General features: G+C 42.2%; 1 protein-coding gene across 2 annotated transcripts in view; it reads left to right on the plus strand.

The window, feature by feature from the left end:
• The window catches only part of ctbp2a (C-terminal binding protein 2a), a 66,491-nt gene extending 39,938 nt beyond the window's left edge, over nt 1-26,553 (plus strand). For both annotated transcript variants that reach the window (XM_041947081.1, XM_041947080.1), the window contains 8 exons: nt 13,012-13,166; nt 18,670-18,814; nt 19,588-19,794; nt 20,797-21,011; nt 22,478-22,608; nt 22,732-22,859; nt 22,943-23,066; nt 24,809-26,553. In XM_041947081.1, coding sequence (XP_041803015.1) covers nt 13,012-13,166; nt 18,670-18,814; nt 19,588-19,794; nt 20,797-21,011; nt 22,478-22,608; nt 22,732-22,859; nt 22,943-23,066; nt 24,809-24,992 — 1,289 coding nt within the window. In that variant the 3' untranslated portion in view covers nt 24,993-26,553. The remainder of the gene's footprint in view (nt 1-13,011; nt 13,167-18,669; nt 18,815-19,587; nt 19,795-20,796; nt 21,012-22,477; nt 22,609-22,731; nt 22,860-22,942; nt 23,067-24,808) is intronic.
• The last annotated feature ends 1,263 nt before the right edge of the window (nt 26,554-27,816 follow it).

The raw sequence follows: 27,816 nt of genomic DNA on the forward strand, positions 1-27,816 counted from the left end.
ATTTCAACATTAGATCATTAATTTAGTTGTTGATCCATTCATTCCTACCATAGCCCCGACTGATTCTGGGTTTTTGAGGCTGATACTTGGGAAAGTGATATGCCAGATTTTTAAGGAAACATGTAACGTTATGCTGATTCATTTTTTTGTTGCTGTTTTTAAATTGTGACCAAGAAACATACTAAGTGGGACATTTAACAGTTCACCTTGCTTTCTGGTGGACAAATTATTTAATGGAGACATTTTTCTAAATTACCTCAAATGTCGTTCAGCATTTCTGTACAGAAATCTCTTGTGACTGGATTTCTCTCTCTTGAATTTTTACGCACTGAACCAGGGTCATTCACTCACCTCCTCTCTGCACTGCTTAGCTTTGTTATGCTGTGTCCTTGTTTAATATTAACAAAGAAGTAATACCAGTATGTAGAAAAATACATTAACTGGTAACCACTTACCAGCAAGCATTACTGTGGAAGTGTGGAACTTACTTGAAACCTCTGGCGCACAAACACTGAGACAGAATGAGACATCCTGTGTCCTGTAGTTAAACTTTAGAAATTAGCAATATTTGCATATTCATAGATTCTGGATTTTTCAATGAATGAGAAGGACTAGATACAATGCAATTGTAAGAATTATTAATTATGTGTTTTAGCTTTTCTTGTGGAAAAAAAACACATCAGGCACTCATTACTACAAGTATTTTTATAAGCCTTAAAACATGTCTGGAGGGGATCTTTAAACTTAAGAAAGCTAGTGGTCAAGTCTACCTAAACGTGCAGCCTATAAAACATTTATGCACTGCATTATATTTATACTTTATACTGCCAGTACATATCCGTCACAAGCCTGAGGGCTGCAACTACATTTTTTTTCATTATTGATTACTCGTGAAAGACATCCATCATAATTTCCCGGGGTGACATTTTCAAGCCGAAGGTGATGTCTTCAAAATTGAAATTTTTTTTGTCCAACCAACAGTCTCCAAACTCAAAGATTTTCAGTTTACTAAGACACAAGACAAGGAAATCAAGCAAACCTTCACATCTGAGAAGCTTGAGTAATTAACGTTTGCCACTGTTGCTTGAAATTGTACCCAATCATCGTCATCAATTATCAAAATAGTTGCAGATTGTTTTTTTTATCTGATCACTTAATCTGTTAGCACCGGATGGCACATCTTCAGAGGTTGTTCCCTCCACAAGAGCGCTGTTGTGTCTGCGCACCTGACAGCCCAGGCAGACGTCTTAACCTTCATAATGAAAATCCTCTTTAAAGCGTCTGCGCGAGTCAAAGTGGCTCACTAGTAAACATGCTAATCTGCTACTCCTGTGCTTGGGTTTAAATCTCTGGATCAATTAGGCTCTTGGATGGATTTTGCTAAGTGTTGCCGCAAGTTCACATGCAGGAGTCGACTGCTCGTGCCTGCAATCACAACGCTGATGAAAGAGACACTTCTTGCTTGTTCTGATCCCCAGAGAGCTCACGAGCGGTTGTGAGTGTCTGGAGATATTTTTAACATGTGGGAATTAATTTTCTATTAAAAAGAGTGTTTACAGATGTGCGTGCTGTAAGTAATTAGCCGGGCTTGGCATGTCATTTCTCCAGTGTGAGTGGTCACGTCAGCCTCTACCTTCGTCCTTGTGTGAAACCTCATCACCTGTGTACGTCTTGGTCCTTTGTGCAACATAATAAGCACTGATGTGAATGCTGAGCAACATTTCTGTTGTTAAAGCCTAGAAACGAGGCACTCAATGGCTTTTGGAATGGCGAAATCAATCGACTTGTGCCCATGTTACAGAGCGAGGAGTGAGCTGGATCAAAATCGCAGACTGAGATCGTGAAGGAGAGTTTGTGAGCAAGAGGGAGTGAGACTGGGAAAGAAGGGTGGGTGGGGGGGAAGGGGCTGGCACTCTTAAAGGACCGTGAGGGCCAGATCACAAATAATAAAACAGAAAGGCAGGGAGGGGTGGGAAGGAGGGAGGGGAGGGAGGGAGGGAAAAAAAGAGGGAAGGAAAATATGTTGAGCGAAAGGGAAGGTCGGAGAGAATGGAAGAGGGAGTCGTACGTGTGCCAGGAGCGCTGCACCTCTCGCTGTGACTGGTGCTCCTTGAGGATTTTTCTCCCCTCTCTCTCGTCTCTTTTATTTACCTTCCTGTTTTCTTTACTCCTGCATAGCTGTGGCTTGTCTTTTTTCGTCTTTTCCATTTTTGCCTCCCCCCACCCTCTCCCTCTCTTTCTCTCTCTCTCTCTCTCTCTTTCTTTCTGTGACTCGCAACAAAAGACTGACGGAGTGAGCCTGACGTCTGAATGAATAGCCCAAACCTGCCGTGAAGGGAGAGAAGAGGGTGACGGAGCAGGGAAGAGGAGGCTGAGGAGAAAAGATACAAGTGATCTGGCTGAAGAGGCGGAAAGAGGAGAGCGAACAGAAGTGCTGAAGACGAGTAGAGATCCAGTTTTTTTTCTTACTCCCCCCTCTTTGGAGATTAAAGGAGTTGAAGGCTTTACCCGCAAGGGGGGTGACGATCGTAGTTCTCGCTCTCCTCCGTCCCCTCCTTCCCCCGTCACCCACTGCCCCTCTGTGCCACCATCCATTTTTTTTTCGGCCCTCCTCAAGAGTACCAGTTTTTTGAAAAAGAGAAATGGAGGTTCTTGGGGTGAGGTGATGAAGGAGGACAGATTTGGAAGCAAGCAGTGGGAGAGCAAGAGAAGACGGGAGGGAGGCTGGAGGAGGACGTAGAGAGGAGAGGATAACCCCAGAGCATACTGTGTGAGAATCCCCTCAAATCCTACTTTTTTTTTTTTTTTTTTTTTAAACCTCTCCACTACATTACCTCTGCCATGTGCAGCTCCTGATTTGAAGAATGTGGAGACAGCATTTCCCAGGCAAGGAGCATGTTTAACATTGTGTTGTGCAAATGTGTGTGTGTTTGTGTGCATGCACTCATCAGGGGTCTTAATAAAAAGCTGTGTGTGTGTGTGTGTGTGTGTGTGTGTGTGTGTGTGTGTGTGTGTAATGGTGAGAGGTTGGGGGGTGCAGTTGGATTTGGCTTTAAGGCTAATGAGCCTCTTATGTTTTTGCAATGAAGTGTGTCATGAAAACAGTGTGGGTGGGTGTGTGTGTGTGTGTGTGTGTGTGCAAGCACCCATGTGAGTCTGTCAGTGTTTCCTTGGTTTCAAACCACAGAACTCTGCACAGCAGCGAGAGGGTGAGATCAGATGGGTCGTCATTTGAAGGGTCAAAGGTTACAGAAGAATGGGCATACGAGTGGCTCCGCGTGAGAGTGTTAATGATTGTTCCTGTGTGCGAATGCTGTCTGTCACAGGGTGTGTATTCAGGCGTGTACTGTGGATCTGAATATGTGTTTGGGGCTCGTTATTTTTGGTCATTATTATTTTCTTAATCTGCGAATTTATCACCATTCCTTTTGATGCTTAAGAGCAAATGAAAATAATGTAAAAACAAAGCATAATATCCTTGTGAAAATTGCATTAAAATATGATTTGGACCACAAAACACTGCCTCTTAATCAGCAGCTAACTCGCCCTGTTTTTCTCAGAGCTGTCAACAAAAATACCTTGTTTACTGTAACCTAACTGTAATCAGTGTTATGTCTTCTCACAGCAGTAAACATAATCCTGCTGAAAATGTCCTTAAACCAATCCGCCGTATTTGAAAGTTCAACGCATTTCCCTCTGATGTGTTTCATACTTGGTGTTTTTGGGTCCGTGGTTTGTAACTGTCAGTTCTTGTGCCAGTGTGGATGTAACAGAGCTTAGATTCCTTATCTCCTGCCAGGTTTGTGAGTGTTTGTGTGTGTGTATACATGTTCCTGACCTGCACACACACTCTCTTGTGCGCGTGTGTGTGTGCATGTGAAGGAAAGCTGGAGTGCACGGTCCGCTGTTCATCAGCACTGACAGCTGCTTTTGTCTCAGGACCACAGTTGTTTTTAGGCCTTGCTAGCAAAGCACAAAAGGCAACGTTTAAAGAAGAGATGGTGATGGATGGATGCTCCTATCTCTCACTTTGTCTCGTATTTACCACTGACACCACCTGTGATGTCTTTATGTCAGGCTATGTCTTCCATCTTCTTCTTGTCTGTCTTATACTCTCACATGTAATTTCTGCCTGCCTTTCTCTCTGACCCTTTTATCTCTTCCCTCCCTCACCCCTCTTGGCTGGGCGTTTGGGTGGTGATAAGTTTAGAGGAGAGCAGGCAGAGGGAGGACAAACAAGGTCTTTGTGTGTCCACATAGTGGAACAAGAGACAGGCTGGGGTGGCGGCGGTGTAGCCGGGCGCTGATAGGGTCCGGTGGGGGCCTGGAGGAGGCAAGTCTGCCAAAAAAAAAAAAAAAATTACACTTCCCCTCTTTTTCTACAGATGCCAGGGGATCGTAAACACACTCAAGAAAGTAGACACTCCCAAGAATACAGGCGCCGGATTCTTGTTAACATGTATTCACAGTTATAGAGTGTAACATGGCTGTTTTATATTGTAAATAGTGTGCAGGTGGACATATACAACCAGCACGAAGAGACCAGAAGTAGAGTAGAAGAGAGCATTGAGAGCTGTGACTGCCCTTAGACATTTTGTCTAACACAATGTGTGACATCCCTGATAATCACTGATCATTAGTGGTTATCATCTGTGGGTGTGTGTGAAGCTAAGTGCAGCCAAACTCTGTGTGTCGGTGTGTGTGTGTGTGTGTGTGTGTGTGTGTGTGTGTGTGTGTGTGTGTGTGTGTGTGTGTGTGTGTGTGTGTGTGTGTATGTGCGCTATGGCGAGCATGTTGGTGTTTCTGATGCCTCCCTGGAAAATGCCGCAGAGAAACACCAATTGTGCCACTTACGCCTGGACACTGATCTTCAGACCTCTATGTTTGGGTTGCCAGGTTGGGTGGCCCATGGCACGTTGCCTTTTGGGGAGGCAAGATTTGATGAAATCAAGCTTTTCCTTTCTCACTGCTGCACTTGCCACAAAGAAAAGCCCGCTGGGTTATCGGCGCGGCCCCCCCTCCTCTCTCTCTCGGACTATCCCATCACTGAGGCCCCCAGCTTGGAAGTTGCTAGGTAACCAGAACCAGCTGTTGGTCTTAAGCCCGTTGAGCCCGTTTTGGCTCTGTGTCAACTGTAGAGTAGTTTTCTCTGAAAGCTCACTGTGAACTCAGCGACCGCCGCTGTGGCCCTGACATCATCGTGCCATGGAAAATCTTCCTCACTTCCTTTTGTTTTTGCAGTTTTATTGTTCCACTGATGCGGTGACCGGTGTGGGAGTCTGCATGGCATGCATGACACCAGTTTGAGTAATTTAGGGGCATTTCATCGCCTCTCTACTACAACTCAGATTCCAAAAAATGTTGGGATGCATAAAAACAGGATGCAATCATTTGCAGATGAACTGTGTTTGCCAACAGCGGTTTTACAAATTGTTCCAGAGCCCATGAAGTAATATCCTGAGTCTTTCGAGGATGCCTCTTCACCTGTTACCAATGAACCTGTTTACCTGTGGAATGATCCAAACAGGTGTTTTTGGAGCATTCCACAGCCTTCCCAATCTATTGTTGCTCCTGTCCCAACTTGTTTGAAACATATTGCTGGCATGAAATTCAGAATAAGCAGATATTTACAAGCTGATGAGGTAAAACTTTAGATATATTTGTATCTTTGTACTGATTTCAATTGAGTATTTGTTTTATTGTTGTACTGGAGGGAGGAGATGGGAAGTAGAGCGGGAAAGAGAGGTGGTGAGTGGCAGGGGTTTGCTAGAAGAAGTCACCTGTAATTTGGAGCAAGTTGAAAAAGACATCAGGATATAAAAGACAGTCTCTAAATTGTGCCGCTCCTCTGTGAGGTGACTATACTAAACTGGCTCAGAGGGCTATTAGCAGAGATTTGAGATGGCAGAGTACACAGTGTAATTATTCAGGAAATCACAATAGTGCAGGTAAGTTAATGCGACTCTGCAGTCTCACAGTGGACCATTTACCTTCCAAAGTGTGTAACAATCTCACAAACAAGCCACAAGTAAATCTGTGGGGAGTGCATTAACTTCCAAACAAAATAGTCTTTGTAAACCAACCAAGGCATGTTGGAGATCCATGAAACCACAAAACCAGAGCACACAATCTGTCAGAGAAATAAAGATAACTGATGTAGTGCGATGTTATTAAATACCAATTTAAAGATTGGTTTCCAAGCCCAGGGGGAGAAAGGCAGGCTTGAGCTAAGGTTTATTTTCTTTCATTGATTGTTTTCGCTCTATTTAGGAAATGATCCTTCTCCCTCTGAAAACTCTGACTCACAGCGTCTGGCGTCTTTCTGAGCTGCTTTTCCAAGATCGCCCCTTCCAAACGAGAGAATTAGACACCAGATCGTATTCACTAAGGAGAGACACATTTCTAGGAGTTGTGTGTTTTGTTTTTTCTTCTGACGTTTAAAAAGATGACTTCTATTTCTGTTGTCAGAATCCAAAAAGGCTTTTTAGTTTGGAACATCTGTCATCCATTTGTGGTTGAAAGTACGCTCTTGCCAGCTCTGCCAGAAGTTTTCATACTTCCTGTCGAATCATCCAGTTTTTTGATTAGCGTTGGCGAAAGGATGATATCAACCGTAGTCCATTCAAGCTTCCCTTGAGGGATGCAGCAACACATGACCTCCACTGGATAAGACTATTTGCTGTCACACTGAACACGGTTTAGATTTAGTTAGTCAAGCTGTTGGCTTTGTTTCTTCATCACTAGCTGGCTCACAGACAATGCTGGCTGCTGTTCTATGATAAATACTTTGGGCACAATAACAGGAAATTGACACAAGCAATTTGCATTTTTATCCAAAAGACTACCCGCCAAAATATCCTACCGCCTAATGTAAACCATCTTTAGTCATGTTATTTCTGCCGCTCACAAAGTTTACGTAACAGCAAATAGGCCCTTGAAAAACGCCCCTGTGGTGCATTTTCGTCCCTCTTAAAAGTGAGTCTGGTGTTCTGTCTGGTGTTGGGTGGGACTCTGTGTTTGGACAGGGAGAGGGCTGGCTTTGCTTTTGTTTCCTAGGGTCCATGTTCTGGGTCTGGCCGCCGGGTGGGGTGGCTGGCAAGCTGCTGCCAAAACTCCCCAGGCTGGTGCCGACCCAACCGGGGAGTGAGAAGGGGGGAGGGCGGAGAGAGGGAGATGGATATAAACAGAGAGAAACTGGCAAGACACGAGTTCACATAAGTGAAGAAAACAAACCAGATGTGATCAGCGATTGTTTCATTCTTTAGTAGCTGTACCTCTGGCCTCTGCCGAAGACTGCTGTTTGTGTGATCAGTGGGGATTAGTGCGAGCCACCCCAGGGTGACACAGCAAATATCAATTATTGGGATAAGAGCCAGTTTGAAGCCAGATTAAAAATCCATAAATCGTCACCTGAATGCGAAGAAGGTCGTGCAGTGTTTTTCTTGGGATTAGGAAGTAAGTATTTCATGATCTCTGTATAACAAGCTCTTTTTGTCATAAAATAACAAATTCATGATCTCAACCTTCCCAGATTGTCTTCTCATAATCATTACATAAAAATGTGCTTGATTCTCATCCGTTATGTTACTGCTTACATTTAATATCAACAGATGACTGTTATTACAGCCGCCTGCAGCTGCAGGCTACATAATTCTGAGTCTCTGTAATATTCCTGTAATATTTCACAAGGACCAACAATGGCTGTATGGTAATCAACGTGACCAAATAAGGCAGCTCCTATAATATCACTCCCAGCACTAATAACGTATGTCTGTGATAAATTTACAACACAGTGACCTTAAGGTGTAAACATATTAAAAAGGCATTTTGTGCTAATTATTGACTGATTATCTCTGGATTATCCATGTGTTAAATAGGACTAGATAATTTAATATCATTTACTTTCAGTGATGACACAGTCATGACATCACTCTGCTGTCCAAGTAAATTATTCCAAGTGATTTCTAATTTTAAAATAAGGAAGTGAGTTATCGAAGGTTTTGTTTTTTTAGTTGATTTTTATCTACGTAACACTGCATTCCCATATTGTGAGGTCAATATTCTTAATAATTGATATTGATTTCAACCATATCACTCAGCGCTGTCTCTTTGTCTTGTTTGTGTATTGGATCCCAACCCTGATGCAATGCACAGCATCAGTGTTGTCATGACGGCAGGCCCTATTCTTTAGCACAAGTCAGAAATAAACCTCGGCCCTCCTCTCCACCCACCTCAGCTAACCCTAAAACAGACCAAATGTTCTTTGCTTCTTTGAGTGATTGAGGTTTTAAAAGCAATTACAATACAGAAATAAATAAATAAAAGAAAAACAACGAGAAAGGAAAGAAGTGAATAAAAACATTTTGTAGTCTTACACTGCATACTCATACTGCACGGTGCCAGAAAAGGACCCCGACCTTACAAACGTTCTCTTCAGATCCGTGTACAGCTTTGCAGATTGTCTTACGTTTAAGGCAACACATTCTCTTCACGAGCCGTTGGAAGTGTGTAGGTGTGGGGCAGCTTCATCAGAGTAATACTGCTCTTCGGCTAGAAGAGTGCGGTTTAATGTGCATGTTGAACGCGTTTCAAAAGCAACCCCTGAAAAGTTCCCTGAACCGGGGCACAGCCGGTACACACGGATCAATGAAGCATTCATAAGAAGAAGAGAAGAAGAAACGTTTTCTCTTTGGACTATTTGAAATTTAATCAAGGAGTGACAAGCGCACATAGAGGATGAGCGCACCTGCTTGCGATCGTCGTCCCATGTGTCGTCTACTCAGCCCTATTTCTGAGTAACATTTCCCTCCTGAGGCTGTAAGCGCAGTTAAAGTTCGTCACTGATGAGTTTGCTTTCACAACTTCAAAATGACAATGGATGCTGCTCGGCCTGCGGTGTAGTACCTGTAGTGTCCTTCTGACAGCGTGAGACTACAGACTAAAGCCCCGAAACTCATTAACTTGTATGTGACAGACAGTCTCTGGAGGGATGGTGACAAGAGGCCATTCCAGTCAGCGTCAGGGGAGTGTGTGCTTGTATTTCTTTACGAGTACACAGTCACCTTAACTCCTTTCAAATTAACTATACAAAACACACATGTATGATGCACATACCGTCAGATTCGTCTTTGGCTGAGTGACTGAGGGGAGAGTTCTGTCTGTCCAAAACCAGCGAGCTCCTTTCATATCACTGGCCAGGTATCCGACTCATTAAGACCCTCATTAACAGCCTTGTTAGGTGTTAATTATACTGCAGGTTCATCATGTGTTAAATGCGGTGCCACGTTCTGCCTTATTAGGCTGGAGAAAGGCTATTAGCCACATGGAAATAATTAATCAACAGCATTTTGACCTACTTCCTACAAGTGACGCCGCTTTTTCCATCAGCTGCGTCTTGTCTGTGTGTGTATACAGTATAAGCAAGTGATTGCGCGTTCGCTGTTTGTTTCTGTTTTCATATCGGGAGTGTGTGTGTTTGCGTGTTTTCGTGTGTGCACACGTGTGTGTGTGTGTATGAGTAGCAGTACGTACCCTTGTGTATGACTGCTGAATGATAGAAGTATTTTCTTCCTCAGCCAGTCTGAGCTGTGATAATGAACTCTGCAGGAGTGTGATGAGGAGGCACAGGGAGAGCTGTGGAGCCACAGGTGTGTTTGGCAAGCAGTCCCCCAACCCCCCTCGCTAACACACACTAACCGCCCACACACACACACAGGCACACACACAATGACTCTCTCCGGTGAGAATAATGCATGCTTTCAGCTTATATTCTGAAAGATCGAGGTCACTTCTTCCACATTATTTCTTTTAACCTTTTCTTTGTACGCACCTTTCTTCTTTTCTCTTTTGATATGCCATTTAGGCTTTTATGAAGCACTGCTTTTATGAGAAGCGCAGCACAATAATATTGTTAATGGCTGTAATATAAAGAAATATAATAATAATTCCTCACTTCATCATTTTATAAAACACAGTTATAAAGTGGCTCACAAAGCAGTTATAAAATCCTCACCTCATAAAATCAACACGAAACCAAAGACAAAGTAAACAAAACATGAAGCATAAAAGCAAAGCAATATAATAAAAATAGCTGGAGAAAAAGGTCAATGATAACCAACAGAACATAATTTCAGCCAAATAAGCTTCACATGGCAATTTAACAGATAATAATCATGCAGCTGCTTTAAACTGCTCAAAGGAGGCTTCTCCAAAGAGCAGTGATGGTCCAGGCTGGATCATCTGTTGTGTTTAAGCTCAAAGTTGGATCAAACAGCGGTGTCCTGATGGTGTGTGTGGTTTAAAGGGATACTCTGGTGATATTGTATTTCATGAAGTTGGGAAACATAGAAGAGTCATATTGCAAAAAGAGTAATCTAAACAATCAACCAAGTTGTAGTGTTTTGCTCCAAGAACACTGTGTACTACATTTCCCATAATGCAATAGCTTCCTTCATCAGACTCAGCCTGCCTCCTGAATACTCACATCTTTCAAACTCTGCACATCCAGTTTGTAACTCAGGCTTTCTGGTAAAACTGTCAAGCCACAGCTGAGGCATTACACAACAGCTGAGTGGTTTTCCGCCTGTCCAGCAAACTGAACTTCTCATGTGAAATCGGTGGTGTTTCCCTTTAAAGGCCTCTCCACAGAAAAAGAATTATGTCTTGTAATTCATCCTACTTGAGATGTTAAGCTGAAGCGATAGAATGATACAAATGCTCTCTTGTTTTCCCTCAGTCAGACATCACCAGACTGTCCTTCCATCCTCCTCCTGTTCCTCACTGCCCCCTTCCTGTGCTCGTTCTTCATCTTTGATTTGGTCGCGACTCTTCTCCTACATGTCATCTCCGCTTGTTCAGATTTTTTCATGCACACCTCAATTTCTCACCTCTGAGATGCCTGAATGTGTTTCACCTTCCTCTGTGGCTTGATAGAAACAGAGAAAGACACAGTCAGAGAGAATGCCACCAGGTATTAGATGAATTAACAGCAAAAAAAAAAGTACAGGCTGTAAGTGTGTTTGTCAAAGCTGTGATATTAATGTCACACTGCTCTGCTGAGCTCTTTTTTAAATAATCCATTTCTATCTGACATGTCAAGTGCAGGTAGTCTGTTTTTCCTTGGGTTGTGTGTGTGTGTGTGTGTGTGTGTGTTTGCATGTTTATAAAGGCATTAAACTCAGCTTAAAAGCCTTTTTTTTTTTTTTTTTTTTTTTAAGCCATGCATGTCTTCAGAGCCCTATGGTACCACAGAGGTGTGTAACTAAGTTTGTGTTGTGCTCCATCCAGAATCTTTTCTAAAATGGACAAGTTTGCTTGCTAGAAATTCTTTAAGGACTAAAAACCTGATGTCAAATGTAGGTGATTCTCTATAGAATTCCTTAAAAAAGCCACAATCACAGTTAAAGTTTGGAAAAATACCAGTGTTGGTTTTTATTTATAAAGAGTTTAGTGCTCAAAATCTCCGCTAATCTGCTTCATCAGAACTGTGTGGGTGTGGTGCGATCACATTTTATTTGTTTACAGTGGCCCGGCAACATAAGCCAACAAACCCAGCAACCTGCATCAAATTTAGATTCAAATGTTGCTTAATTCTGATTGGTGCACGGAAATATGCGATATCACTTTCATCCCCGCCCGTTTCAAGCCTGTCGAGGAGTGCACAGAAAAACCCACAAACACAGAAATCTCTTGTGAAGTGGTCTAACTTTGGTAGAAATGTTTGCGTTCATGTAGCATCCTGTCGCTCGCAGTAACAAGCTGATTGACAAAATAGGTTTTAAAGCCTTTAAATTGTAGAGCAACACTACAAAATACACCATCTTCTTAAAACTTGGATCAACAGTCAATGCAATCTTTTTCGATTAACTGTGCAGAACAGAAAATGAGCCTACTGGAGCAGAATTGAAGCCCAGTTAACTGAAACACGGCTACATTTACCTCTTTTTTTTCGGTTATACGCATGTGATCTGTTTAAAGTACATATGTTAGCATGTTGTAGTCGTGTAGGTCACAAACACTGTCCTTGCTTCCCAAAACTAGAGGAGTTGGAGAGACAGACAGAGCGAGCAGGCTTGGATGTCCTCTCCAGCAGCGCAGATGTCACTAAATAAAATATTTCATAATCCTGCCCAAATCCTCTAATCACCATGACAACAGGCAGCAGGGAGCCAGAGAGTGGTGGTGTGTGGACCCCCTCCTCCTTTTTCTTTTCCCTCTTTTTTTCCCTCTTTTCAGTGGAATTTGGGTCCACACTCGTAGATTTCTTTCCTCAATATTACACTATTTTCTTATCACCTAAAGAAGACGTCACATTGGGACATTCTGGCACATTTCTAGTTTCCAGCAGTTCTTGCCACTTTTCTCCCTGAAGGGCAACCGTATCACAACCCAACAACAAGGCGAGAACAAAGATAGAGAGGCAAACAAACTCGCACCTGAAGACGAACAAGTTTGAATTTGATGATGATGATGATTTTTTTCAGTGTCAGAGTGAGGCTGGCTCTGTTAAAAGGTGTAAACTGTGGACAAGGAGCAGACACACACACACACACATATAGGAGCACACACTGAAGGCCTGCCAGCTTCTGTACAGTGATAGGATAATGGAGGTGATGACCTCATGGGGTGAAAGGACCTGTTGCCTGGTAACAGTGTGGATAACAGTGAGACAGGGGGGTATTCATATCACCAATGTTGTATGTCTGTGAGTGTGTGAACTAATGTGTGTGTGTGATATCGACTAGTTGCCAGGTAAGGGAGATGATGATAGCGGTTTAAAGTATAGATCTGCACACACTCAGGTGTGTGTGCGTGCATGTGCGTGCGCATGCCAGTGCCACTGATTTAGCCTATCACACAGGCAAAGCACACAGTCCCAGCCTGTGTAAACACTTCCTGCTGCTGGGTGCATTTCCTACATTTTTACTGCTTCTTCTGCAGCTCACTTGACTATGTGTGCCAGACATAAATAATTAACTCTCTCTCCTCTCTTCTCTCTCTGTCTCTCTGCAGGTATTCGGCCCCAGATTATGAATGGGCCTATGCACCCGCGCCCCCTGGTGGCGCTGCTGGATGGGCGCGACTGCACTGTGGAGATGCCCATCCTCAAAGATCTGGCCACTGTGGCATTCTGCGATGCCCAGTCCACACAGGAGATACATGAAAAGGTACAAAAAATTTAAAATGTACAAAAAACTTTTCAGATGTTGCCATTTCATCTGTAATGCAATCTTGACTGGTAGAAAATAACACGATGTCATTTAATTTAATATCTCAAAAGTATTTCAACTGTTCTCTGCAGTAGCATGAACCTGTAGCACAGACATTTTCACCCCCCATTAACTGGACTGCAGTCCTGGGATGGCTCTCTAAGCCTTGTCCAAAATCTTGAGTGTGTGCCATGAAGGCTCCTTATTTAGAAGCCCATTTTAGAAGCCTTTGTTTATGCATGTAATTAACTTTCATTAGTTCTTGTTGATTTGCTGTCAGGTTTATGTTTCCTGTTTTATGTTGCTTTAAGCAGTCTGGATTTTATAGACATTAAGTCTAGAGTGGATACATTCAAAATTGCCCCAGCACTTAACCAAGAAAAACAATAAGAAGTGAAAATAAATGAAGAATTACAATGTCTCATAGGTGATGGAGAAACTTTACATACAAGACAATGTATTTGAATCGTAACATGTTTCCTACAGCTATATACTGTATATAATAATAATTATTCTTTACCTCACATATCCGGGGTAAAATTCAAGATCTAAGGTTTAGTTACTTGCTTGTTTCCTGAGCTAGTAGCACATGAAGGGAACTTTTGGTGCTTTTCAAAAGAAACACTAAAATTGTATACTATTAAATGAAAAGTACAAATGCAATTCCAGCGTAGAGACACCAAATTTAAAAAAGATGAACAAAAAGTCAAGTAGAAAGTACTTTTTATCTGCCAAGTTTAATTACATGCAACACTTCCTTTTACAGTGCCCTTTTACATTCCGAATGTGATAGGCAGCGAAGAAGTACAAACAGGAAGTGAGGCATGGTTTGTAAGTTTAACACACAGTATAGTAAATGTAAGTGTCAGAACAGGTCAGCCCACATAATGATGAGCAGACTGTGCTGCTTGCAGTAACACTAATAGATGTAGTAGTATCTACGGGAACTCAGAAGAAGCAGACACACACACACACACACACACACACACACACACACTGTGATACTGACATAGTGTGAACTTTGAATAGGATTCTTGAATAATTTGCCTTTAGTTGAGTGCAGAAGAATCATCTCTTTCCTCCTCCTTTGTCTCCTCCTCTGTAATGTTTTAATAATATTTCAGCCCACTGGCTTATTCCACTCTCCCAGTTCAGCTTTAATGGTTTCATCACTGACTCTAATCCCACTGGGTGCTTTGTTAAATAAGGAGGAGGAGGAGGCTGGTAATAGAAATACAGTATAATTGGTCCGAGCCAGAGTGGGTGAAGCATTTGTCTTATTTTACTGCCTATACACTGGAGCCAGTCGGTAGCAATTTTACAATCCAAGCTGGAGGGTTTGTGTCTTTACACTCCAAAAGAGAATAGGAAGGGTTCGTCTGCATGTTCTGTCAGTTTCAGCCAAAATGCTACCCTGTATTAAATTCTCAAAACCTTTTTCAAAAGCGGTCAGTTTTACTTGAATATAGAGGTTCAAATGCAAAATACGTACTTGATTTTTCACTCTTAATTCACATTACTGCAGTTTTCCTTGTTTTCCTATTCCAGATACACACCTACAAACACACCATCAAAAAGATCTCTGTCCAGAAAGATGCTCTCGTAGTTACACATTAGACATACTGAGGACCCATCTGGGAGAATAGATGTTGGCTGCGTTCCCACAACTGTAACTGCACAGCAGAGGGTGCAGATGGGGCACTCTATACGCACATACACACACTTGCACACACACTTGCCATCAACCTCAATGAAAGTTTCAGTAATGAAGTACTGTTCACGCACAAGTATACAGAGCAAACTCACATACCAAACGATCACACAAAAGCACACTGCGTCTTTTTGCACGCACTGCCTGGAAGTGAGCAGATGCAGGGTTTAGGGGATCTGTCACTTAAGGAATCAGTTGTAAACTGTAGTGCTTGTGCTCTCAGTGTAACTGCGAGCCAGTGGTGACCTGTGAAACCTTTGCAGCCCCTGTTGAGTACACATTAAGAGAAATTTGTTAGAGAGCACTCATAGTCTATTAATTAATACAGCACTGTCATTGAAAGGACACAAGACTTTTTAAATCGCAGAGGGCTCAGAAGTGGTGTGTTTGTCACTGTCTTTGATGCTGCTGTATTAGTACCTACCGTTTTTATGAAGCGCAGCTGTTTCAGTGCAAAGTAAAGTTGCACAAAAACATCTCAACTCCAGTCGGGAACATAATTGAGAAAATTTCGTGGATCTCACTCATGTAGAAAACACTTCATCAGTCAGAACAAAAGAACATTCAAGAGAAATGGAGCATGTCAGTGCTTTGTCATACAAGGCTGGCAGTGTTTTGATCTGGTATTATTTGATTTTTTACATTTTTGGGCCTTTTTTGATACTTGATGGTGTACTGAAACATTAGGAGGGAGGCATGATATTCACCAATGGTCCTCAACTGGAATTGAACCAGAGATGCTGTGATTATGTAGTATGAACCATAACCATCACCTTAAACTCTGAATGATCTTAAATTCATGAGTTATGAAAAATAAATATTCAGTATAAAATTATTGCTCTGGACTTACTGCATCTTAGATTTCATGCACCGTTCTCCTAATGTGTCCCACTATGCAATGCAGGCTCCCCAAACTCACCCTAAATCACACGAGAACCCCTGAGGTAGAAACAGAAATTTATTTCACACCAGAGCTCACAACAGCAGAAATCTCCTGATGGCGAGCAGCCTGTGATCCTAGAACGAGAGATGCAAAATACAGAGAGAAGGAACAACCAAGCGCTAACAGGAGCGTGATAAACATTGTGGTTATGTTGTAAGAAAATTGATCAAATAATGTATCAAATTCATTCTTTTTTCAGCTTTGGGCATAATCTTAATGGAATGGTTTAATATTTTGTGACATTTGCTTTTTCTCCAAGAGTTGGATGAGAAGATTGAAGTATTAAGCAAGAGCCAGCAGGTGATTAGCTTAGCATAAAGACTGAAAGCAGTCGTAAAAGGCTAGCTGGTCACTCTCCATAGCTCAAAAATACTCCAATCAATCAGGCTCACTATTTTATAGTAATTATTATACATGCATGCTACATAATTCACTCTGATACCACAAATAAATCACTATGCTCAAGTGTTTCATTAAAGCTTTGTAGATGTGCCATTGCAGTAATATAGAAAAAGCCTAGTGTGCAGCCATAGTCAAAGGCTTTATGTGCGTTGCAATATTCATGATTCCTTGCTGTAGGTAAAAGCCCTGTACAAAACACTGTGGTGGAGCACATGCACTGTGGCGTGCCAGCTCAAACTGTAGAAGAATTCTTAAACTAATTAACACAATACAAAAACCATTTGCTCACTTTTTCCACTTCATGTAAACTTGCTCTCAGCTTGTATTCCTCTCTGCTGTGATTGTGTGTCATTTTCCAGCATCGTCTCCAGACAAGCCTGCTGGCCTGCTTCTTTCAAGTAATGAGATTAATGCATGAGGAGAGCTTTAACCTTGAATTTAGCATCCAGCTCCCACTACAGCTAGCTCCAGCAAAAATGTTGCATGGAAATTCATGGCTATGCTAATCTGGCTTGATTAAGGTAATTCAGTTAGCGGGCTGTGAATTTAAACCTGTTATTTAGCAGCCGTGGCTTGCAGCAGCTACTTGCTCATGCTTTCCGAGTTTTTTATGGGTTGACGGTCTACAACCATGATTTCCAAAAAAGTTTAAAATCTAATTTAAATAAAAACAATGCAATGCTAAATAAAAACAATGCAATGCTTTGCAAATCCAAGGTATTTAATGTTCAAACTGACAAACTTTATTGATTTTTGTAAATATTGTTCACAAATTAAATTTTTTCGCATCTAAATTGATGCCACCAACAAGTTGAGACGGGCGCAACAAAAGACTGGGAAAGCTGTGGAACGCTCCAAAAACTCCTGTCTGGAACGTTCCACAGGTAAACAGGTTGATTGGTAACAGGTGATAGTATCATGATTGGGTATGAAAGGAGCATCCTGGAAAGGCTCAGTCATTCTCAAGCGAGGATGGAGTGAGGTTCACCACTTTGTGAACACATGATTGTATAAAAGATGTTACTACATGGACTCAGGAACACTTTGTAAAACTGTTGTCACTAAACACAGTTTGTTGTTGCATCTACAAATGCAAGTGAAGACTCTACCATGCAAAGCAAAAGTCTTATCAACAACATCCAGAAACACAGGCGACTTCTCTGAGCCCGAGCTCATCTGAGATGGACTGTGCTGTGACGAGTGCACATTTAATTTAATTTCATGTTATTGGAAATCATGGACGTTGTGTCTTCTGGGTTAAAGAGGAAAAGGACATCCAGATTGTTAAAGTTCAAAAGTCAGCATGTGTAGCGGTATGGGGGTGTGTGCATAAAATGAGTAGCTTGCACATCTGTGAAGGCTCCATAAATGCTGAAAGGTAACAACAGGTTTTGGAGCAACATAAGCTGCCGTCAAAAGACGTATTTTTTCGGGGACGATTCCTGCTTATTCCAGCAATAAAATACCAAGACACATTCTGCACGTATTACAGCAGTGTGGCATCATAGTAAAACAGTGCAGGTACTAAACTGGCCTGCCTGCAGTCCAGACCTGTCTCCCATTGAAAATGTGTGCTGCATTATGAAGCACAAAATACAACAGCGAACACCTTGGGCTGTTGAGCAACTTAAGTCGTCTATCAAGCAAGAATGGAAAAGAATTTCACTTTGAAAACTTCAGCAGTTAGTGTCCTCAGTTCCCAAACGCTGACTGAGTGTTGTTCAAAGAAAAGGTGATGTAACACAGTGGTAAACATGCCTCTGCCTCAACTTTTTGGAATGTGTTGCAGGCATCAAATTCAGAATGAGCGTATACTTCCAAAAAACAATAAAGTTTATCCGTTTCAACATTAAATATCTTACATACGTTATTCATTGAATATAGGTCGAAAATGATTTGCACATCATTGCATTCTGTTTTTATTTATGTTTACACAGCGCTCCAACTTTGTTGGAATCGGGCTCGTTTTTTATGGCCGTGCCTGCCGCCACTCCAACATTGTTTGCATACAGTCTGAATGAATTGATTGTGACAAGAAGCGGCTTTGGCGAGCATTCATAATAAACACACAGACAGCCACTCATATTTTAGGGCACACATAAACAATCAATTTGCATTTAGATGAAGAATAGCGGGCATAAACTTAGATCCAGGAAAATGCTTTCTTGCTCATGTTGGCCGCAGGCAGTTCCTCATACATACTATAATGTCGTGTAAAAAGCATCTGAATGTGAACGTGGGGGTGATATTGATTAAGAATGCAATGATGGCATTGTGATCATAATATGAACACAGATTCAAATTTCCAGTGTTCCTCCATCTCTATAGCAGCTAATGATTGTTGAGGAAATGCTGATGCAATGAGACAGCGATGATGATGCCTCCTCCTCTCTAATGTCCCTCAGGTGCTGAATGAGGCAGTCGGGGCCATGATGTACCACACCATCACCCTGACCAGAGAGGACTTGGAGAAGTTCAAGGCGCTGCGCATCATTATCCGCATTGGCAGCGGCTACGACAACATCGACATCAAGGCTGCCGGGGAGCTCGGTGAGACGGGGGGGGGGGCAGATGCAGACAAAAGAGGAGGAAGATGGATAGATAAAAAGAGAGATTGTTCAGAAGCAGACAGTAATCATATGCTGTGAATAATGAACAAGGAGAGGTCACATCTGCCCATACTGCTCATTCATTCACCACCACATGAGAAAAAGAATAAATCTAAAAAAACTGAATTTATGCATTATGGATAAGTGCACCCGTTGGATGGGGGCCAAACCAAACTCTGCTTCCTATATTGACTTAACATAAACAACATATGTACCAGGAGTTATTACATACTGTAAACAGAATATGGAATTGAAGTGACTGCATATGCAGAGCAGATGCTCCGACTGATATGAGACCCTCCCTCAGATTCCCATTCGGTCTGTTTGGCATATGTTTGATATGAGAGCAGGATTTACTGTGATATCCTAATTATTGTCATTTGTGGGGATACTTTTCTGTGTGCTGGATTCTTTTTTTTTTGAGAAAATTGTCTTTTCATGGGCATAACTAGCAGTGATAATTATCACTGTTCACTGCTCAGTTTTATACGCAGCGCATTTATTTTGTAGAAGGTCAGAGAGAAAATAAACTTCTTGCCAATTATTTATTGAAATAAAACCCTACAGATCTCTTTAAAACAGCCACAGTAATTATATCCATCTATTACAACTGTTAAATCTGTGAAGCAATTATGTTACTTGTCATTTGAAGTATCTGTGTTATTGTCATATTGTGAGCTTCATTGTTTTTCTCTCCAATCTTATCTCTTCCAGGCATCGCAGTATGTAATATTCCCTCAGCGGCTGTAGAAGAAACAGCAGACTCGACACTTTGTCACATCCTCAACCTGTACCGGCGAAACACCTGGCTGTACCAGGCTCTCCGGGAGGGCACGCGGGTCCAGAGCGTGGAGCAGATCCGGGAGGTGGCGTCGGGGGCTGCCAGGATCCGAGGAGAGACGCTTGGCCTCATCGGATTCGGTGAGCCGCTTCTTCGGGGGTTTACTGAGAGATGACGATGCCACGTTAAGTTATTTGAAACTTCAGAAAGTCAAAACGGTGGCATTGAGTGCAGAGTTTAATGAGAGCTTATAGCAACACACTGTATGTGGGAGTGTTTGTGCTGCAGGCAGAAGTTCAGAATGACTGTCGGAACTTTGACCTGCTTATTGTTTAGTTCACATTTAAAGGAGAGTGGGCAGTCACCCTTAAGCAGTGGATTTGACAGCAGCTGTATGTAGCTGTAACTATATGACTACGACTGGAAAAGGGAGAGCTTCTGTTAGATATATTAAAAAGTGTCTTAATTTGTCTGCCTGTTTTCACATTACGAGATGAAATGTTCTTCAGTGTAGTTTCATTTTTGATTCTCATTCGGAGTGCTAATTATCATTTTATTTTACTGCGTTTCCAGGTTGTCAGTTAATTAACCCACTTTATTTAACCCACTTGTTGGTGCTCATTATGGCTGCAAATTCTAATCTGACTTATGTGTCTATACTTTGATAGTTCAGTCTGCTAAACATCAAAAATAGTGAACCAGATAGAGAGTCTGCAGCCACACTGGTGGCTCTGTGAGGATAGACTCCAATATAACAGTCATAACAGTTGGTCATAATTACTGTATAATTACTGCTTTGAGCTACATGCTAACCTCAGCATGCTAACAAGATCAGAATGACAAAGCTAACATGTATAGGCTAGTGTTTACATACAACAAAGTTAGTGTAGTGGGTTGGCATGCTAGTGTTGCTAATTATCATTTTAAAAATAGCTTATTTGGTCATTTATCGCAGTTTTGGCTACATAAATATTTTAATATGATGATGGTGTTTAGATGAAAGGTTTATGGATCATTTAAGGGATTATAATTCATCCTGAGGGGGACATTAGTGCAATGCATTGTTAAAACCAAGCTGCTAGAGTCTGAATTGCCTCTCAGTCTATGCTGTCTGTCCATGTTGCGCCCCCCCCCCCCCACAGGTCGCTCAGGCCAGGCGGTGGCGATGCGGGCCAAGGCGTTTGGCTTCAACGTGATCTTCTACGACCCCTACCTCCAGGACGGTTTGGAGCGCTCGCTGGGCGTTCAGCGAGTCTACACGCTCCAGGACCTGCTCTACCAGAGCGACTGCGTCTCCCTGCACTGCAACCTGAACGAACACAACCACCACCTCATCAACGACTTCACCATCAAACAGGTAGGGGGCCTTAAGTGCTGAGGAAGCTCCAGAAACCAGTGGTACATCCTCCTGTTATGAGGTGATGATAGGGATAAAGGGTGCTGGTTTTACTCAGCTGACTTGGCTCTCTACTGGCATTCCTTGGCTGCCAGCAGTCCTTTGTTGGCAACTTCCAATTATAGGCTGTTTAAACGACCTACTGGGAACAAGCACATGCAAAGAAACACTGGCACTGGGAGAATCTGTAAGGATACAGAATAAAAAGGATTTGCATATGGGGTGAATGCTAGACGGTTGCGGGACATCTTTGTGCATTATTGTCTGTAATGTGGTGGGAAGACTCACTGAATCAGTCTGTTTTTCCTCACAGTTTTTGTTCTTTAATAACTCTCAGGTCAGTGTGACCCAAACATTGCCAAAGTGTAAGCGTGTGTGTGTGTGTGTGTGTGTGTTTGTAGCGGCTGTGGGAGTGTGTGCAGTCAAAGTGTGTTCTTGTGCACATTTGTCGCAGAAAATGAGCCAAGCATACTGACTTAAAGTTGAAATAGATATGAATTGTGTCATTTATGTCTTAGTTAAAAATGTAAATAATCTCAGACAGAACCTACTCTTACATTCTCATATTATAAACCAGTAAAAATGAGCTTCTCACAGCAGTTTGATGGTATAAATACACATATTTTCCCTGCAGTGTAATCCAGCATACTGTATTTTCAAAGTCCATGATATATCTGTGCTCATGCACACTGACCAGCACACCACACCTACTGTGAGCTGCCAGTAAAGCATTTAGTGACAAGCCAAGGAATGCTGCCGACCAGCCAAGTCACAGTTGCCAGAGTGGGTTGCCAGGCCGGGCATGGTGAATGAGCAGCTAAGCTAACCATGGCATGCACTTTAACCCTAAAATTTAATGGTTAACGGTTTGGGGACCAGCTTTTTGTCACCAAATGTGAGGTGAGTCCCCATGACGAGCCTGTCTGAACGGATTTTTGTCCCCTTTACATGATAAATACTAGAAACACTCACAGTCTTCTCCTGATCACTGCTGCCACCTGGAGGGTATAAATAGAACTACAGGTTGCGTTAAATTTGATGGTTTAATAACCATTTGAGCCATGTGCAGCTGCTAAAAATTGACGGCTGCTTCAAATGTGAATGTTTTCACTAATTGTGTAATAAGCCTGAGAAATTAGTGTTCATCTGCATCATCTCTTACTTGCTAGTTTCTTATACCCTGTAGAGCTTCTGTGAAGATGACGGGATTAGTGTCATTGAAAGGTCCCCTTTCTTTGAAAAGCCTTTTGTTGGCTTGTCGCTCTTTATTTGAAAAGCGTTCATTTCCCTCCCGTGTTGGCTTAAAAACAAAAAAACAAAAAAAATTCCCACGCAGCCATCTTAAAGCCACACGGGTTGATTTGTTGAACGGAGCAATGATTATTGGGTAGAATAAAAATGTATGTTGTACTGCCGTGTGTGTGCAGATGCGTCAAGGTGCTTTCCTGGTCAACTCGGCACGGGGAGGTCTGGTGGATGAGAAAGCTTTGGCTCAGGCCCTGAAAGAAGGCCGGATACGGGGAGCTGCTCTGGACGTCCACGAGTCGGAGCCTTTCAGGTGTGATCACAGCGTTTAACCAAAAGTCTTCAATCGCTGATTCAGTTCACTGTGTAAACATGGTTTGACTTCAGTGTTCATGTCAAGAATCCATTGTTTCTCTTTTCATTTGCTGTTGAACAGTTTTTCCCAAGGTCCTCTAAAAGACGCCCCCAACTTGATCTGCACACCCCACACCGCCTGGTACAGCGAGCAGGCGTCACTGGAGATGAGAGAGGCCGCCGCCACAGAAATACGCAGAGCCATCACTGGTATGGAGGGGGTCTTTGAGTGTTTACATTCCCACATTTTGGTTTTCTCAGCTCACCAGTATTCAATCTTGCCCCCGACACAGGCCGTATCCCAGACAGCCTCCGGAACTGCGTCAACAAAGAGTTCTTTGTTACCACGGCTCCCTGGGGGATGATGGAGCAGCAGCAGCCCCAAGTTCACCCTGAGATCAATGGTGCTGCCTACAGGTAGGAGGTGGATTTATGTGAAGCCAGGAGGCAAATCTCATCACCTGTGTCATCTCAACACCTGCAGTAGATGAGGCTTAACACATGGGGGAGGGGTAGATGTTCCAATGTATGTTTGTCACAATTCTGACTTTCTTTTCATGAATATTAGGCTGGGTCCTAGTTTTTGTGGCGTACTTATACGTAGGCCCAAATGAATTTATCCCTTGTTAAGTTTAGGCTCTTCTCGTTTCTCAGTCTCTATATTGTCTCAACCAGAATGAACTGCTTCTCTCACACAGCCGAGTGAACCAAACCATGGTACAGGCCATAGCAACGGGGGGAATGCAGGACAAATTATATACCTAATTCTCAACCAGGTAAATGAATACTACCACTGCTGGCCCACAGGCCAGGGCAACTGAACATCATTAATAAAACCAAATCCCATTGAAATCTGTAGCCTTTTTCTGCTTCACACTCTAACTCACATGTCCTGTAACTGTACCCACTCTACCCAGCATCTCATCAATCCCCCAAACCCCCCCCAACCACCACCACCACCACCCTGAAAACAGCAACAGAAACACTGCACACAGGATCACTCTGATGTGGGACATTTTTTAACGAGTGTTCACACATTTACAGCCACATATGACGCACTGGAAATGAAGAGTAGAATAAGTTGCCATCATTCTTTCATCAGCCTTCCAAGAAACAAATTGTAAAAAGTGTGAGGATCAAAATAATTCAGTGACTGTCTCTTCTGGAGAGTGTGAGTGAGGTGAAGGGTGAAGACAGGAAGCAGGAAGGTTTAAGGTGAAAGTAGAGGAAATGGACATGGAGTTGTGCTACTGCGGGAAAGGAAGAAAGATAGGGATATTGGCGGTGAAGACTGGGCGTCACACACCTGTAGTTTATCAAAGAAGCTCTTAAACTTTTGTCAGACCCCCAGGCACCAAGCCTGGGATGTTTTCACTTGTTTTATTTTTGCAATAAGAGTTTCCCTCCACACTTTTCCCCTTTCAGCTCCCTGCAACAAAGTTCACCCAAATTATTAAAAGAAAATCCTTTTTCTCACTTACCGGGGAGACTTTCCGAGAAGAGATGTTGCTGATTTATTGTTTTAATGTATTTCCTCAATGCCAAGAAAGAAACAAAATTCCACTGACCTCCATTCTATTGAGTTGGCAGCAGAGATCTCAGGGATGGATATCTTAAAACCTGAGCAAATAAAACCAACACAGTCTGCGTGGCTAAATGTATACATTTATACCATCAAGGGTGGGAGTGAGAAATAATTCATTGGTTTTATTTTGGTAATTTGGGTGAATGGCCCTTTGAAGTCCTCCCTTACATTAGATCAGGACTCCTAACATTCTCATTTATTGCTTCCATGCTGCAGAGCTGCGTCCATGTTTAACCATCTGTTTCATAGAGGTGACGATGCTCAGTGAGGCCTGCAAAACGACGATGTTTTGATTGTTTTCAATGCTTATTTGTGTATCCCCAAAAGTGCATCATTTTATATAACAGTTTGAGGTGTTGATTATTATTTTAAATTAACAGTTAATTTAGACAGTAATGATCTGGAGCAACAAATATTAGTCTCATATGTGTATTGGAAAAATAAAAAGTGGTTGATGAAGTCGCTCAGTGATCAGCCGCTGAGCAGCAGCTTACTTCGAGTAGAAAAAGAAATAGAAAAGGTTACTTTCAGTGGAGCAGTTTTTCTTTTCTGATCGCCTCCTGTCCGTCCACAGATTCCCTCCCGGCGTGGTGGGCGTCGCCCCCGGCGGGATTCCCGGACCTATGGAGGGGTTGGTGCCTGGGGGAGTGCCCATCGCCCACACCCTGCCCCCTGGTACCCATCCGTCCCAGGCCACCTCCCCCAACCAACCCTCCAAACACGGCGACCCCATGAGAGAGCACATGACTGAGCCGTAGGACTGCTGCTGTAACCGAGCAAAAGGGGGCTTAAACCGATGTAAACTAAAAACCCAGCGACCTACCAACTCAACCATCCAACTGTATGCTTGACTTCAGCCATCCGAACCTACCAGCAGACTGCCTGCCGGGCAAACGATTCACACGTTTTCTTTTTGTATGAAACCACTAAACCGAAGTGAGGACAGTGGATGTTGATACACACACGAGCTGCCACACTGAGGTGGGACTGACCGTCAAACTCATGCGCCACAGACCTGAAACCTTTCCTCCCCCCTATCTGTTTTTGTTCTTCGTTGATTTAAGTGATATTTTTCTTTTCATCTGTATTTTTGAGTATATTTTGGAGGGGTTCCTCCTGACTTCTGGGACACGTTGACATTACCACGTGCAGGATGAACATCTCGCCCGCCCTCCGCGGTTTATAGGAAGAGCTTGAAGGGACAGTGACGTCATAAACGATCCATCAAGCCTCCGATTTCCCCACCTTCCTCGTCAGTTTCACCCATTTCAGCGCAAACATGTCTTGTGTTATTTTGTTTGGTTTTTTTAAATCTTCAGTTTATCCTATATTCAGTGTTTCTGTTGCAAGTGAATATCTGTTTTTCTGTTCTTCAGTGTGTGAAAGTGGATTTGCAGTTACATGTATGTTTAGCAGACCAGAAAAGTCAGCTGATGACCACAGCTGCATCTGCCGTCTCCATCAGAAACCTGGACTCCATCTTTGCTCTTTTCTAATCATTGTGGCCCCTGAATGTAGAGACACGACGCGGGGCAGCAGATGTGGTTTCCAGCTCCAGGAAGAATATTTTGGCTTATGAGGTAAAAATGACCCTTTTCAACCAAAAAAAAGGAAAGAAATAGAAAAAAAAGACTGCCATTCGTGGTTAGATATTGTATGTTGAGTGCGTCACCTCAATTAAATATTGCTGTTGTAACTGTTCCAACTCTGCTGAACTGAGGTACCTACAATATTTGGTTGTTGTCCCAAATATTATCTGTTTGCATCCAAAGGACCTACAGTACATTGCAGCACCAGCTAGCGAGGTAGGAAACAAAACCAGTGAATCTCTTACTGACTCAGGAAAAAAAAAAAAAAAATCAACCTTCAAATATGTCCAAATCCGAACAGAAAAGAAAACAAACCAAGTCTGGGTTATTGCTTTTCATGTCTCCACCTCTTTCTCCATTGTGGTATTTTTTTATATATCAAATGTATGTTTTTTGATGTTCAAGGTTTTCAGTCCTGTTAGATTTGTATTGCCTTGTTAAATGTTCTTATAATCATAGTCTTATGTGAATGACCCCACCCTCTCCTCCTTATAGTTTCTTTGTTTTTCTGCTCTAATGAAAGCCAGCTGTGGCTCTCGGAGGCATCGTGCCCTCTGCGAACAACAGCAGCCACATCCATCTCTTTTAGCCCCATGACGTTAGCAAGAGACGGCTGCTAGCAGATTGTTTGGTTTTTAGTGTGAGTATTTGTATTTGTTTATTGTACAAGGTGAACATATAGCATACAGTGCAGCTGGAAACAATAAATAAAACTTGTGTTCTGATTGATGATTGGCTCTGTGGAACATTTTTGGGATATTGGATTTCCTGGACACTTTTTAATTGAAAAATGCTTAAAAATCCTCTAAATCAGCAGTTTTAAAAGTCTGAGGTTGTCAATGTCAGTGATGTCCAAAAATATTTATTTTGCCACAAACAGAAAGCTAACATTAAAGGATTTTGTCACTGCTATTATTCTTTTTTCTATTTGGCAGATATTTGTGCCCCAACTTTTGGAACTACAAGTCCCATAATGCTTGTGAGCAGGAAGTAGTTATTTGGCGGGCTACCTGAGCCCCGTTTGTTTTAGCCAATATTTGTTTACATTTTGGCAAATTAGCATCAGTAAAAGTATGCCGAATAAGCTATTGGCTGTTCCTGTTTGCAATGAGCCCACGAATGTACGGACAAACGTCCTTGGATTACTTTGATACTGAAGAAAACTAATAAACGTGATGATTCTCAGGCAAGTTCTGAAACTAAGATGTTCTTCTTCTATCATTTCTGAGCGGACATGTGGACGTTCATTGGCAGTGGACTTCTGCGACCGTGACATCCTCGAATAGAGTAAGTCACACTGAATCCAAAAGTATCTGTATTATGTTTGTGTATTCGGGTTTAACTAAGGAGAAGGAGGTGAATTTTTGTAAAAACTTTTTTGAAACTTGTTTTGGAAACTACTGATTTGGTTCCCTTTTGCTGCTCTCATTGTATTGTTTTCTGTCGTAAATGGCAGCTGTTTTCAGTGTCAAACCTAAAAAACTGACAGACAGACAGTTCAAAGCGGTTCAAAAGGGCTCAAAAGCGAATCAAAATGAATGTTAATGTTGCTCCTTAGCTGCTTGTTGAGCACATATGCTAACAGGTTCTCCATATTAACTTGAAAGATGTCAGGTGTTGTTTGAAGCTTTTTTCTGCTGCCCCCAAGTGGCCAAGAAAATAAAAATGTAAAAATCAGTTACTGCGGGTAAAACATTATATTGTAGTCTGAAGTACATATAAGAACATTTTAATTTATTGTGCTACTTCCTACTGTGAAGCATCCGTAACTGGTGTGTAAACAGTCAATGAATACTTTATACATTTTAAATACGTCTTCATACTAAATTTGATGTGGAGTATTTTAATTTAGAGAAATAATTTGTTCAACTTGTCAATTAGTCAATTGACAGAAAGCAATAGGCAGCTATTTTGGTAAATGATTAATTGCTTCAGTCACTTTTCTATAGTAAAAACACCAAAACTTCATTGCTTCCAGCTTGTCAGTTGTGAA

Source organism: Chelmon rostratus, chromosome 11, assembly GCF_017976325.1.
Source record: "Chelmon rostratus isolate fCheRos1 chromosome 11, fCheRos1.pri, whole genome shotgun sequence".
Lineage (NCBI taxonomy): Eukaryota > Metazoa > Chordata > Actinopteri > Chaetodontiformes > Chaetodontidae > Chelmon > Chelmon rostratus.